This window comes from Eublepharis macularius, chromosome 5 (genome assembly GCF_028583425.1).
Source record: "Eublepharis macularius isolate TG4126 chromosome 5, MPM_Emac_v1.0, whole genome shotgun sequence".
NCBI lineage: Eukaryota > Metazoa > Chordata > Lepidosauria > Squamata > Eublepharidae > Eublepharis > Eublepharis macularius.
The window spans coordinates 106,037,678-106,051,811 of record NC_072794.1 but is presented as its reverse complement, the minus strand read 5'-3'; the positions used below and the strand labels follow the sequence as shown (position 1 = coordinate 106,051,811).

At 42.2% G+C, this 14,134-nt stretch overlaps 1 protein-coding gene across 1 annotated transcript; it reads left to right on the top strand.

Annotated features, from left to right (window-relative positions):
* The first annotated feature begins 7,735 nt into the window (after window positions 1-7,735).
* Window positions 7,736-13,669, top strand: SRSF3 (serine and arginine rich splicing factor 3). The gene is made up of 6 exons (XM_054979936.1): window positions 7,736-7,892; window positions 8,501-8,708; window positions 9,364-9,498; window positions 11,471-11,509; window positions 11,971-12,057; window positions 12,301-13,669. Exons 2-6 carry the CDS (start codon window positions 8,503-8,505, stop codon window positions 12,326-12,328), a joined length of 495 nt encoding a protein of 164 aa, XP_054835911.1. The 5' UTR covers window positions 7,736-7,892; window positions 8,501-8,502; the 3' UTR covers window positions 12,329-13,669.
* The last annotated feature ends 465 nt before the right edge of the window (window positions 13,670-14,134 follow it).

Sequence of the window (14,134 nt, the reverse complement as noted above, 5' to 3'; positions counted from 1 at the left end):
AGTACAGGCAGCGTTCTGCCCCGCCTTGCTTGAATCCTTCTTTGATGAGCATTTGGATCAGTTTCTGATTCCAGGCTCTTGCAGCCTGTTTTAGTCCATAAATGCTCTTCTGTAGTTTGCATACAAGTCCTCTGTCTTTGGACTGTTCAAATCCAGGAGGCTGTGTCATATACACATCTTCTTCCAGCTCTCCATGAAGAAAAGCAGTTTTCACATCCAGATGCTCCACATGCATCTTCCTTGCGGCTGCTATGCTCAGTAGTGTTCTTACTGAAGTGTGTTTCACTACTGGTGCAAAGGTTTCATCATAGTCTTCTCCATACTTCTGGGAATATCCCTTTGCAACTAGTCTTGCTTTGTACTTTTGTACTTCTCCATCTGCATCAAGTTTGGTTTTGAAAATCCATTTGCATCCTACTGTCCTTTTTCCAGGTGGTAGTTCTGTGAGAATCCATGTCTTGTTCTGGATCAGAGAATCAATTTCTTCTTTTGCAGCTTTTCTCCATTTCTCTGCTTCTCTTGCTGGCATTCCTTCTATGTCTTCCCAGCTAGAAGGTTCTGGTACAGCTTCTGTTTTTGCCAGGTAAGAGAATTTCAGTGGTGGAACTCCTTTGTTTGTCCTGTCTGAGCGTCTGACACTTGGCTCTGCTTCCCCTTCTCTTTCTGTGGGCTCTGCAGGTGTCTCTTGCGTCTCAGCCAGGTCCCAGAGTTGCACAATTTCTGGCTGCTGTGCTGCATCAGCTTCCTTTAGTGTAGACTCTCTGGTGTCAGGCTTGCTTGCCTTCTCTTCTTCATCAATGTACACCACATGGCGGATCTTCACCGTGTCTGTCTCTGGGTTGAGGATTCGATATCCCTTGCATCCCAGTGCATATCCAACAAATATGCCTGCTTCTGTTCTGGGATCCATCTTAGACCTCTTTTCCTTCGGAACATAAGTGTAGGCTTTTGATCCAAACACTCTCAGATGCCTTACATTGGGCTTGCGGTTGTACCACAGTTCAAATGGTGTGCTGCTTGCACCCTTTGTAGGTAGCATGTTCTGCAGATAGGCAGCAGTGTTGATAGCTTCTCCCCAATATTTTTGAGGTAGCTGTGCTTCTTGCAGCATGCTCCTGCACATTTCTGTGAGAGAACGATTTTTCCTCTCTGCTATCCCGTTGAGTTCGGGGGTGTATGGCACGGTCAGGTGATGCTCTATTCCTTCAGCTGCTAGGAAGCTTGTCATCTCCTTCCCCGCGTACTCGCCTCCATTGTCTGTGCGGATAGCCATTGGTTTTCTCTGGAATCTGTTCTGCACCATTGCTAGGTACATCTTGAATTTTTCCAGTACTTGGCTCTTTTCCTTGAGCAGGTAAATCACAGTAAATCTTGAAAAATCATCAGTAAAAGTCAGAAAGTACTTACTTCCACTGGGTGTTTCTGTTCCCATGGGTCCACAGACATCACTGTGAATCAGCTCCAGTGGTCTTGTCGTCTGCTTCTCACTCTGTTTGGTGAAAGAAGGTCTTGTGCCTTTGGCTTGAATACAGCAAACACATTTCTCTGCATCAGGACATTTTCTCATTTGCAAATCATTAGTCAGATTCTGCCTTTCAAGCTGATATATATAATCCATATTAGCATGTCCAAGCCTTCTATGGATAAGACTAGTACAATTCTTGTGAGTGCACTTTTCAATTAAATTCACTGCGCCTTCAGAGCAATCCAGCATATACAGGCCATCTTCTAATGTGCCTTGTGCAATTAATTCACCATCATTGCTAATAAAACATTTCTCTCCTTTGAATACAGCCTCAATTCCTCTTTTGGCCATAGCAGAAACCGATATTAAATTAGATTTAAGTTCAGGTACGTATAGACAATCAGTGATCTGCACTTCTCTAGTTTGGCCACTGGGTAGTGCACAACATGCAGATACGGTCCCTTGTCCCTGAGCCGCTAAAGCCTCACCATTTGCTGTATACAATTTATCCTGGCTTTCATTCATCTCATTAAAAAACTTCTCGTTGTTGCAAAGATGGTTAGTACACGCACTGTCAATTGCCCATTTGCATATGCTTTGATCATTTTTACCAACATTTAAACAATTCTTATCAGATCTGCTTTTCCTTTGACCATCGGCATTAGGTGACTTAATGGCTGCATTAGCATTCCTAAAGCCCTTTGTTCCCATCCATCGTGGCGGTTGCTTGCTAACTCTCTGTGAATCACGAAACCAACAGTCTTCCTTTAAATGTCCTTTCTTTCTGCAGACGCTGCAGGAGAAATCCCTTCTTGAACTGACTCTTAAAGCTAGCTCTCTTGGCTCACTTATATGATCCAGTTTGCTAAAACTTTCCTCTTGCAGTCTTGCAAGTACATAGTTTAAGCTTAAATTTTCTCTCATTTCCAAAACATGTACTATGTTTGTATAAGATTGAGGAAGACTAGACAGCAAAATTATAGCTAGATCCTCATCCTGGATCTCCTTTCCAAGGGATCTTAATTTCTGTGTTAATTCCATGAAATTTGCAATATGATCTTTCAGTTTTTCCTGAGGCTTCATCTCAATCCGATACAATTGCCTCATTAGCAAAATTTTAGTTTTAATTGATTCTTGACGGTTTATTTCTAGAAGAGACGTCCACATTTGTCTAGAAGTGGGCTCATGAATAACTCTTATCAATTGTTTATCACTTAAAGCATTAATGATAATAGATCTTGCCTTATTGTCGTGCTTGACCCATTTGGCTTCCTTCTGAGGATCTCCAGTCGGTTTTTCATCTGTTATTGCAGACCAGACGTCCAGTTGAATAAGATGGGCTTTTATTCTTTCTGCCCAAAGATCATAGTTCCTCCCGTCGCCTAGTCGGTCGATCTGGAACCCCTGCTGTGCTCCCCAGGAGTCCGCCATCTTTCCTCTATTGTCTGCCCTCTGTGCTTTAGCCTGCAGCTACGGCAGAACTTTTATTGCTCTCTCTTAACTTCAGCTTGCGTTAATTGCCTCTGTGGCCCATTACTCTGTTAGAGCGAGTGTTAAACTACGCTGCGGAATTAAACGCCGAGCTGGTCAGAGAGGCAAAAGCTTTATTTGAGGAAGTTACATACTTGAGGGAAAGGGAGAGATAGATCCTAGCTATCTGACTACATCTTGCAGAGACAGAGAAGAAGTGTGGCAGGAGAGAGAAGAAGCAGGATATTGCCCTGTTTAGCCCAATAGGAGACAAGACAAGGAAATGACCCCCAGGAAACAAGACTTCCGGTTTGGGATTTATGGAGGTCTGAAGCAGCTCCATTTGCTCTTCTTACTTCTTGCTGCTGCAGTACACCAGACATTGTTATTTCTAACAGGAAAATGGTGTCAGTTTCCAGCAGGAATGAAGACTGTAGGCAACAACCTCGCAGAATGCAATCTTGCTCAACTAAGTCGTTTCTGTAACTGGCAGCCCAGTTCTGAGGCTTACTGTGGCAGTTGGGCCAGCAGCCAATGTAAATGTGCGACAACTTGTCCATTCCCTATGGACATTCCGCAGAGGGAAATAACAACAGGTGCCCCTCTGCAAGGCACAGATGGCACAGCAAGCAGGTCAGAGCCCGTAGCATCCCCAGCTACACCCAATCAGACAACAGTAACTCCTGTACATGTGAGTGGCATTCACATGTACAGCCAAATCATAGCCACTGCCCCTTGATGCCCCCGATGGAGAGTCAGTGGACAGGGAGGAAAGACCCAGCAACAGTGTAACCCCAACAGAGAAAGATGGCCTGAGTGCCCTCGCAGCCCATAGTAGCAACAACAGAGATCCCAGCATGAGTCAGAGCCCACCTTCTCAGAGCAGAACCACAAGTGACAAAAGGCACAGATTGGACACTTGTCTGCTTCCCTCAAGTTTTGATGGGAAATGTAGGCATCCTGGTCTTGCAGCTTCGCTCTCTGACTGCTGTCCAATGGACTTTTCAACTGTCACTTGTCCAACATTCCACCAAGCTGCCTACATTTCCCATCAAAACTTGAGGGAAGCAGACAAGTGTCCAATCTGTGCCTTTTGTCACTTGTGGTTCTGCTCTCAGACACATGAAGGGGCAGCCCTGAGAGGAAATCACAGAAACATAGAGTTGGAAGTCTAACTCTAGTCCAACTCATTGCCCAATGCAGGAACAGCCTAAAGCATCCCCGACAAGTGTTCATCCAGCTGCTCCTTCAAGAGAGATCAGTTTGGTGTGGTGACTAAGAGTGGCAGGACTCTAATCTGGAGAACAGAGTTTGATTCCCCACTCCTCCGCTTGAAGCCAGCTGGGTGTCCTTGGGTCAGTCACAGCTCTCCAGAGCTTTCTCAGCCCCTCCCCCCCACATCACAGTGTGATCGTCATGAGGATGATAATAACAGTTTGTAAACCACTCTGAGTATGACATTAAGTTGTCCTGAAGAGTGGTATATAAATCAAATGTTGTTGTTGCTGTTATTAAGACTGCCAATGAGGGAGAACCCACCACATCCCAAGGCAGCTGATTCCACTATCAAATTACTCTTATCGTGAAGAAGTCTTCCTAATGTCCAGCTGGTACCTTCCTTCCTGTAGTTTAAACCCATTGTTTCGAGCCCTATCCTTTGTTGCTGACTGGAACAGCTCCCTTCCCTCCTCTGATAGCCTTTTAAATACTTAAAGAGAGCAATCATGTCTCCCCTCAACCTCCTCTTCTCCAAACTGAACATTCTCAAGTCCTTCTTTCCTCTTAGGGCTTGATCTCTAGGACCCTGATCAGCCTGGTTGCACTCCTCTGTACCCATTCCAATTTGTCCACATCCTTTTTGAAGTGAGGCCCCCAGAACTGCACACAATACTCCATGTGGGGCCTGACCCACATGGTATATAGTGGGACAGTGAAATCCTGTGATTTGGATGTTAAACCTTTGTTAATACACCCGAAGATTGCATTTGCCTTCCTTGCTGCAGCAACACATTGATTGCTCATATTTAGCTTCCCATCCACCTGTATCCTAAGATCTTGTTCACACACACTGTTACCTAGAAGTGTATCCTTCATCCAGTATGCATGCTTTGCATTTTTGTTACCCAGGTGGAGATCCTGGCACTTATCCTTGTTAAATCACATCTTATTCAAATCTGCCCACTTTCCCAGTGTGTTCAGTTCTCATTTAATTCTATCCCTATCTTCAAGGGTGTTTGCTAGTCCTCCCAGTTTGGTGTCATCTGCAAATTTAATGAGGAATCCCTTCAAACCCTCATCCAGATCATTTATAAAAATGTTGAAAAGCACTGGGCCCAGAATCAAGCCCTGTGGCACTCCACTGGACACCTCCCTCCAAACATACATGATGCCATTGACAACTACTCTTTGGGTGTGGTTATCTAGCCAGATCCCTATCCATCTAACCATCCTACAGTCGAATCCACAGTTCTCCAGTTTGCTCATGAGAACATCATGAAGAACCTGCTTTACTGAAATCCAGATAAACTATATCAACAGCATTCCTGCAATCCAGAAAGTCTGTCACTCAGTAACAGGAGATGAGTTTGGTCTGGCAGGACCTGTTGGGGATAAATCCACGATGACTTTTTCCATATCACCATGTTGTCCATCAGATGCTTGCAAACTAATATCTGTTCCAGTATCTTCCCTGGAACAGAGGTTAGGCTGACTGGCTTGTAGTTCCCTGGATCATCCTTTTTCCCTTTCTTGAAAATTGGGATAACATTTGCCCTCCTCCAGTCTTCCGGCACATCATCTGTCTTCCAAGAAGCCTGGGAGTAGATTGACAAAGGGTCTGCAAGCTCTTTTGAAAGTTCTTTAAACACTCTTGGATGCACCCCATCTGGCCCAGAAGATTTGTAGACATCCAGTGCAGCAAGGAGCTTCTCAACAACTTCTCAGCCCATGTCAACCAGCAACCCAGAAGCCATGTCTTGCCTACTACCATCTCTAGGTGGGCCTGTTCTCTCCTTTAGGGGAAAAACTGAGACAAGTCATGGATGGAAGGGGGGGGCAAACAGGGGTATTTGCTCTCAAACACAGGAACAGATTTGTAGACTGCTCCAGACTTTGTTGAACAACAAATTGTGAACAGATCCGATGAACTGGGTTGTGCTTTTGTGAACTGCTCCCAAGGCCATGGGGAGATAGGCTGAGTGTCCCTAGCACAGCATGCGAATGTGGTGGACATGCTGGTCAAAAGGCTGCCCAAGGCAGGATACTCCAGGAATCAGGCTAGAACTGGTGACTAGAACGTACATCACTAGTCATGCTCCCAGGCGTCCCTGTTGAACCACCACCTGTACAGATACTAAAGATAAACATGTGCAACAATGGCAAACAGCAAGCCACAGCCATGCCTGTGTGGCCCCAGCAGGATCTGCAGTTCTATGCCCATGGGGTGTTCCATTTTCCAGGAAACCCCTCTGAGGAGCATGCTGAAGCCATCCAAATGACACTTACTGATTCCATGAGAAAGTGCTCTGCAACTGCTCTATTCAGTGCTGTCGTTATTGCACAGGGCCTCAATCCTGCAAGGCAGTGGGTCCCATGGTTGCCTGGCCAGCTGATCCACAGGGGGGCAATTTCCAGGCACCCTAAAACCATAACCAGTTTTGAATGCCAGGGCTTGAGTCAGAAAATGCAATGCTTCATTCAAATATACAAGGATTCTGCTGTTTTACAAACATGTTAACCACTTTTTAAAAAGTGATGCATTTAGGTATCTCTTTCCCATGACTAATAATAACTTGTACTTCCTGCTGCAGAAGACACAGATTTCAAACAGGCTGTAGTCCTGCCACTTTAGAAAACTTTTAGAAAACAAACTTTCCATAAACGCTTTTTAAGTTTAAAACGAAGATCTTCAACCACAGACAAAATGTCATTCATCTTCTGAATATCCAGTTCCTGTATACATTTCAGTCAGATTCTAAACAGAAACGCTAGAAAATAAAAACCACTGGGGCCAGAGAAGAGCTTTCAAGTAACAAAATGAAACATAGTAGCGTCCAGTAGCACCTTTAAGACTAACCAATTTCATTGTAGCATACGCTTTCGAGAACCACAGCTCTCTTAATCACATACAGAGAAAGCTGCGGTTCTCGAAAGTTTATGGTACAATAAAGTTGGTTAGTCGTAAAGGTACTAATGGATTCTTTACAATTTTGCAATTAGACTAACGCGGTTAACCCCTCTGAAAATTAAACATGGCATCCTCAAACTTGGGAAACTCTTTCCATTATTGGGAGGTTGGATTTTTAACCACAACCTAGTGCGGATTCTGGTTAAATTTGTAGAGCATCAAATAGGATAAGTATAACCCTGTATCATACAATACTTTAAAAGGAGGCCATCCAGCAGCTTTTACAGGCATGGAACTCAGCTTTTTAAAAGAAAGAAATGTACCACGCGGAAGAATCCTTCCGAGGGAGTATTTGTTAGAAAAGACAACAGAGATGCCACTTTCAGCATAAATTCGAGCGCTCTCTGTACCTCCATGAGATACTTTTCATCCCGCCGAACCTTCTTGGCCTCCCGCCCTAGGTTGCTATGGTGAGGTGACCCAGCCCGCAGGGCGATAAGAACGTAAAAGAAAAGCAGCTCCCTGAGGCTCGGCTGCTTCGACGGAAGGGTAGGGTGCCCTGAAATGCCAATCACAGAGAGACGAGCTGTAATTGGCGAATATCCTATTTACGTTGCAAAGAGGGGCAGGGCATATATAAGCCTAGGGCGCGTAGTCGTCGTCCGCCATTTTGTCCAGTGTGAAGAAGAAAGAACGACGGAGGAGTCGTGTCTTGGCGGGAAAGCGAACGAGATCGTTTAAGCCGGGCGGCTGAGAGGAGTAAAGGAGGAGACGGCAAAGTAGCTGTAGTAGCAGCAGCAATTTAAGATAGTTCTCGTAGCCCGGAAGCCGGTGAGTAAGGGGTTGGGGTTGTAAGACCGCGCGGTTGCAACAGCGGACAAAGAGCCGCCGCCATTTTGTGTAGTCGGAGTGGCGTCGCGTCTTCCGCCGGGCAATTACTACTGTGGAATGGATGGAAGGAGATCAAGATATTAGGTGGTTGGGCATGGGAGACTCCGTTGCTGTATACTCAGGGTCACGGCGAGGGAGGGGGGGGGGAGAACTGCGGGACGCCAAGGCTGCCTGGCTCAGCGGGAGGCGGTTCGGCAACGTTCCTCTACCTCATACTAATTGCAAGTTTGTTTTTTCCTTGATTAAAAATGAGTCCCAGCTCACTGATATAACCTACAAATAAAGAACTGCCTAGCGCCTTCATGGAGTTTAGTATAAAGCCAGTTTAGGAAATCTTGAGGTGTTTCCCGTAGCACTAGACGGTTTGAGCTTTATAAAGTCTGCCCGTTACGTATCAGTCGCGTTTACTGTTTTCCCCATGTCTGTCTTTGTAAGTTTGTAACGAGTAAATAAATTGAAGGTATTTTTTGTCTTGCCACAGTAAGTATTGGGCCCTGTTCATAAAGAGAATTGATTCACATCCTCCTCCCCCCTACCATGTTTTTCAGAGATGCATCGTGATTCATGTCCACTGGACTGCAAGGTTTATGTAGGGAACCTTGGGAACAATGGCAATAAGACAGAATTGGAACGTGCTTTTGGCTACTATGGACCACTGCGCAGTGTGTGGGTTGCTCGCAATCCCCCTGGTTTTGCCTTTGTTGAATTTGAAGATCCACGTGATGCTGCTGATGCAGTGCGAGAACTAGATGGGAGGTAAAGTCATGCCATTTATTTCTGGGGTGAAGAGGTAGTGCTTGTGTACTCTAGGTAATCAGAGTAATGTTACAGCATATTCTGGTTGTGGTATTAATAGTTGAGAAGTGTGTTTTGAGAGTAGACTGGCTGAGAAGAGCTAGTAAATGGAGGTTTCCTTACGTGTTCTTGATAGACAAGCAACATGGCCTACTTGTGTGGAGATCATTTTTTCTTAAGGGGAAGTAAATCCAAATGATTCAGAAACTCTTTAAAGTATTGCTGATCCTTTGCTTGTGTTGGTATGCTGGATTATCATTGTTGAGCCTTCCAAACTCTGCAGTGCTGTCCAGGTTTGTATACAAGTTCTTTAAATATTTTAAAGCTCTCTTATTGCAGAGGTTTATTGACTTAAAAATAGCTTGTGTAAAAAAAAGGCTTCAGATGTGTTGTGTTGTAGACAGTAAACAGAGTGCTTCATTTTTCGCACATTGTTTCTACTTGCTTAGTAGAAATTAAAATACTACATTAAAATGTTCATTGTTTTCCAAAACAAATAAGGGAAGCCTTGTAGGTTGTGTCTAAATTACTTTGTCTTAAAAAATTCACAGATAAGGGAAGTTAGTTCAGTTTGGCTTTTTAAGGATTATTATTCTCCCCCCCCCCCACCCCCCAGAACACTTTGTGGGTGCCGTGTCAGAGTGGAGCTGTCCAATGGTGAAAAGCGTAGTCGGAACCGTGGTCCACCTCCTTCTTGGGGTAGACGCCCTCGGGATGATTACCGTAGAAGAAGTCCTCCACCTCGCCGCAGGTATCTATGATCACAGAATGTACATAGATCTTGACAGTATTATAATTTGGCATAGCAGATTTTTTAAAAAGCATATTGATTTTGGATATGAAATCAAACATTTCTAAAATATTAAACATGTTAAGGGAAGACATTTTGTCAAACACTGACTTTTGTCTTCAGGTATCTATGCCAGTTCATAGTGCCCTCTAACGTCGATTATCTTCTTTCCTTCTGAAGTCTATTCATCCTTTAGACATTTCCTTTTCTTCCCAGTACTCAAACTTAGATTTTTTGCTTTTCTTTCTCCATTATTGTAAACATTACAGCAGCTTGGCTTTTTCACTCAGATTTTTCCCATTTTAGCACAGGTATATGCCCGGCAGGCAACTGCTTAAGAATGCTTAAGTAATAGTTACTTAGCTGCATTTTTCACTAGTAAAATTAGCGAGATATGACTCTGCTATCTTTTGAATTCTACAACATTAAATTTTTACTTGATAATGCATTCTCTGACCCAGTCAAGTTGGGTATTAACTGTTCACTTCAGTACTTAAATCCTGGCTTCTACAAGAACTGATAATCACCTGCAACAGGCTAAGGAAGTCTGTACAAGATAAGAGTGAAACACAGTAGGAGTATTTGTTAGCTAATAGATGGTTGTACTGATGGCTTGTTTTTCATTTTTTTATGCTTTTTGGTCCATCTATTAATAAAAATGAACCCGTTACAGAGTCACCATCATGTCTCTTCTCACCACCCTCTGAGTCTGCATTAGCCAGTCAACTAGCCCTTTCAGCGTCATGTGACCAGCGCGCCCCATTCAGCTTGGCTGGTGTCGTTTCACATGACCCAGGCATGGCCAGTCGTCAGGTTGCACCGCCCTTTGGTTCCCGAGCATGCTGTTTTCTCTCAGCCTTCTCTCCAACCTTAACCAAATCGGCAGCAGCCACCTCGACCGCCCACACATTCCCGGCCAATCAGCTCAGCTGTTTATTTACCAAATGTCTTCACAACAACTGCAGCAGCAGCCTTCGGCTAACAAAAAAGCAGGAAAAATCCACAACACCCCCTTCGCCAACCAACTAAATACAACGCAACATCTGGCAAAACCTTTTCAGCAAATTCTTCTTGGCAGTCAGTCCGGCAGCCTCACCTCACCATTTCTAGCTTGTTGAAACCAAAAACTAGTAAGTTTTTCCTGCTTATACAGTTTACTGCTGGTTAAAATAAGGAGTAAGCGGCTTATAAGTAATTACTTTTCTCAATCAAAGGCTGGCTGTGCATAATTTAGTGGTAACATACATATGTTGCTTGAATAAAACTTTTAAGGGTGTTAAGGAAACTTAATATAAGTAACTAAACTGCAGTATATTTGCATGCGAGATGGCAAACTACACTTAATTGCTAACATTTATTCCTTCCTTGCAAAAATCTGCCAACTCCTTTCACCTTTAAATGGTTTTACTAACAGTTTCAGAACTTAAAACAATTACTTTTTGGGATGAACCGGGCAGACTAAGGTTCTGTAGTCTAAACACACTATGGCATTTTAAAATTTACATTCACAAATATGCAGTTCTAATAGAGCGTTTAATGGCATTGTCACTGTGCATTGGTCTTTCACTTGGTACCCTATGTCCTGTGTGGACTCTTACCTTGCATGGGTTCCAAAACAGTGGTTATACCCATTTTGGAACTACTACTGGGTCTTTGGATAGTGTTCTAGGCAGAGGATTTAGTTGAGATGGAAGTGCTACATTGGACAGGTTTGCTATGAAGGTTTCTTAGTTAAAGCAATCTCATGGTTGGAAACGTGCTGATCATGCTGAGTTTTGTTTTACTGCCTTAATCTTTCCATTTTGCTGGACGATGGGTGCCATTTATCTTGACACATTCACTGGGCCCAACAGTGACTTGACAAGTTGGGAATTGCCTCACCCCAGTAGTGCTGAATTGATGAAAAGACTCATTTTTCCTTTTCTGGTTGTAGATCTCCACGAAGGAGAAGTTTCTCCCGTAGCCGCAGCAGGTAAATTGTGATGTTTATGGAATGGGGAAGGCTTGTCGGTGAATTTAAACTAACTATGGGGGTGCAGAAGAGAATTTCCTGTGGGAAATAATGATTATTTCTAAACATTCAAATTTTATATTGTCAAAGAACAGCGTAAGCATAAAATTACACCACTTAGTTGCCGTCGTTCATCGTTTCAACAAAATTACATAACACATACTATTTATATCAGATTATTGTAATGTATAATTGGAATTCACTTTTGAAATGATTAAAATATATCTAATGAGCAAATACCTTCAAGTATAACTAAACATTTACTAAAATAGTTGAAATCAAGTATGAGCAATTTTTAAAATGTGGCATTCAAGAGCTAAGAGGGTTTATGCTGTTAAATACATTGCTACTGTATTCTGATTTTTGTCAGGATCAGAAAGTACATAAAAATTGTCTTGTAATCTGGAATGTTCTTGTTACAGATCCCTTTCTAGGGATAGAAGGAGAGAGAGATCACTATCAAGGGAAAGAAATCATAAGCCTTCCCGTTCATTTTCCAGATCTCGTAGGTAAGAATGCTATCTTTATTGAACTGAACTTGGTAGAGTTTATTCATTAGAAGAATCTAAATCTGTTTTTAGTACAGTAATTAGAAGAAGTTTGACTTGGTGTATGGTGTTCTAGCTGGAGTTCTAGCTTCAAACTTAAGTTAAGCTTTTTTAATTACAAAACATGACACAGTTTGAGTAATGAATTACATTTGATTTTGTCAAGCAATGCAATTTAATCTTCAATTTATTTATTCTATTTAGCCGCTCCAGGTCAAATGACAGGAAATAGAACTTGAGGAAGAGCAGTGTACAGGAAGTCACGTTAGATCTGAGGAAAGGAGTATGTACAGAACATTGTTTTCTTTAAGACTTCATAAGCTTGGTGCATTTTAAAAATGTTTTAGCTGTCAAATTTTGTTTTCTTGTCTTTTGTAACAGGTGACAAATGTAACAGTTGTTGAATCTGTATATGGTTCTCAGCAGATCATATGAAGTGTAAAAAACTTGTTGCTTTACAGTGTACCCTTAAGCATAACTTGAATTTCCATTAATGTTAACTAATAACCCTACTAAATAAACCTGGAAAGCCATGCAGTAGCAAATGCTTCCAGTATAAATTGTATAACACATGGAATGTTAAATCGTGAACATTTGCTACAATCACAGATTGGCAATCCATTTAGGGTTGGCTCTTGAAACTTAGTCAGAATAGTGATCAGAATACAAACAATGGCCAGGAAAGGGAATATGAAACCTTGTAGCTGCATTTTTCTAAAACTGTTTGCAAGTTCTAATTTGTACCATCTCAAAATTACCGCAAATTTTCTGTTATGTAAAATATAGATTAAATTTTATATTTTGGGGTGTAGAGCATTGCTTAGATGAAACTGCTAAAATGTAATAATCTATTTACTGTTTTCTTAGCTGATGACTAAAGGAGCAAAATGATATTTATGCATAAGGGTACATTGTAGAGATAATACTTTCTTATTGTGCAGAAGTTGTCATGTCACTGTAAACTTTGGAGATCTTGGGATTAAAGTTTTGGTTACAAATCGTTGTAAGTTTAAGTTTTATATCTTGACATACTTTCAAGAAAAATATAACATCCAGATAGACTTTTGTACAGTTTAATTTGAATCTGTTACCATTGTGAACTAGGTGGGGCCATAGTCAAATTTCACTGTGCTCGTGCTCGGATAAGTGACTTCAAAGAGAATGTTCATACATAAGCAACTACTCCCACAAAGTTCCTTATTAAAATACATCCTGTTCTGACAGTGGTTGCCTTGATCATGAATCCGTATGATGGCTACTACATGACATTCAAACAGGTTACAGTAAGATACGGCTAAGCATGCTGCGCTCAGACGCTTTGGACTAATGAAGCACTCGAACTAATTACTTGAGCTTGCTGTTAAGGGATTCAGAATTACGCATCAAACTTAGCTTTGTCATGTCCACAAATCTTAAAATGCCCCGCTTTAAAGTTAAGTGTTGCATGTGATGCTTACTTGCAATAGAAACTTCCTGTAGTGCATGTTATTAGAACACCAGTATGTACATTGAACTTGTATGCTAGAAAGTGATTGCTCTTTTGTATTTAGATTAAATCCATACTACTTGAAAATACCTTGTGGAATTTATTGCCCAGCATTGAAAAGAGAACATTGCTGCACATAGTGTAGCAAAATTACCATCCAAAGATTGGGTCCTGCTACCCTGGGCAAAGAGCAAGCTTAAAATTTTACACAATAAAACATAATAGAACAGCAACTGGAGGATGCTTTGTATCTTTAATTTGAGGGAATTTGGCTACAGAAATTAGTGACAGCCCAGGACTCTTGGCGAAGTCAGTAAGGGCTTGGCTTTGTTCGTTTTGACCTGGTGCGTCAAGGGAACAGCTGTCATAAACAACTTCAAAAACACCCTTAAGTACGATTTTAAGTTAAGTATTCTGCCCAGTTTATCTAGTGGCAGAGTAACGAATTTGGCAGCGTTGAAATGTAGTATGAATTGGAAAGTTTTCATAGCACTTTATTGTAAGTTCAGTTTTTTCTTGTGCTGTATGCTAGTAGACGTTTGTAGTTTTTCC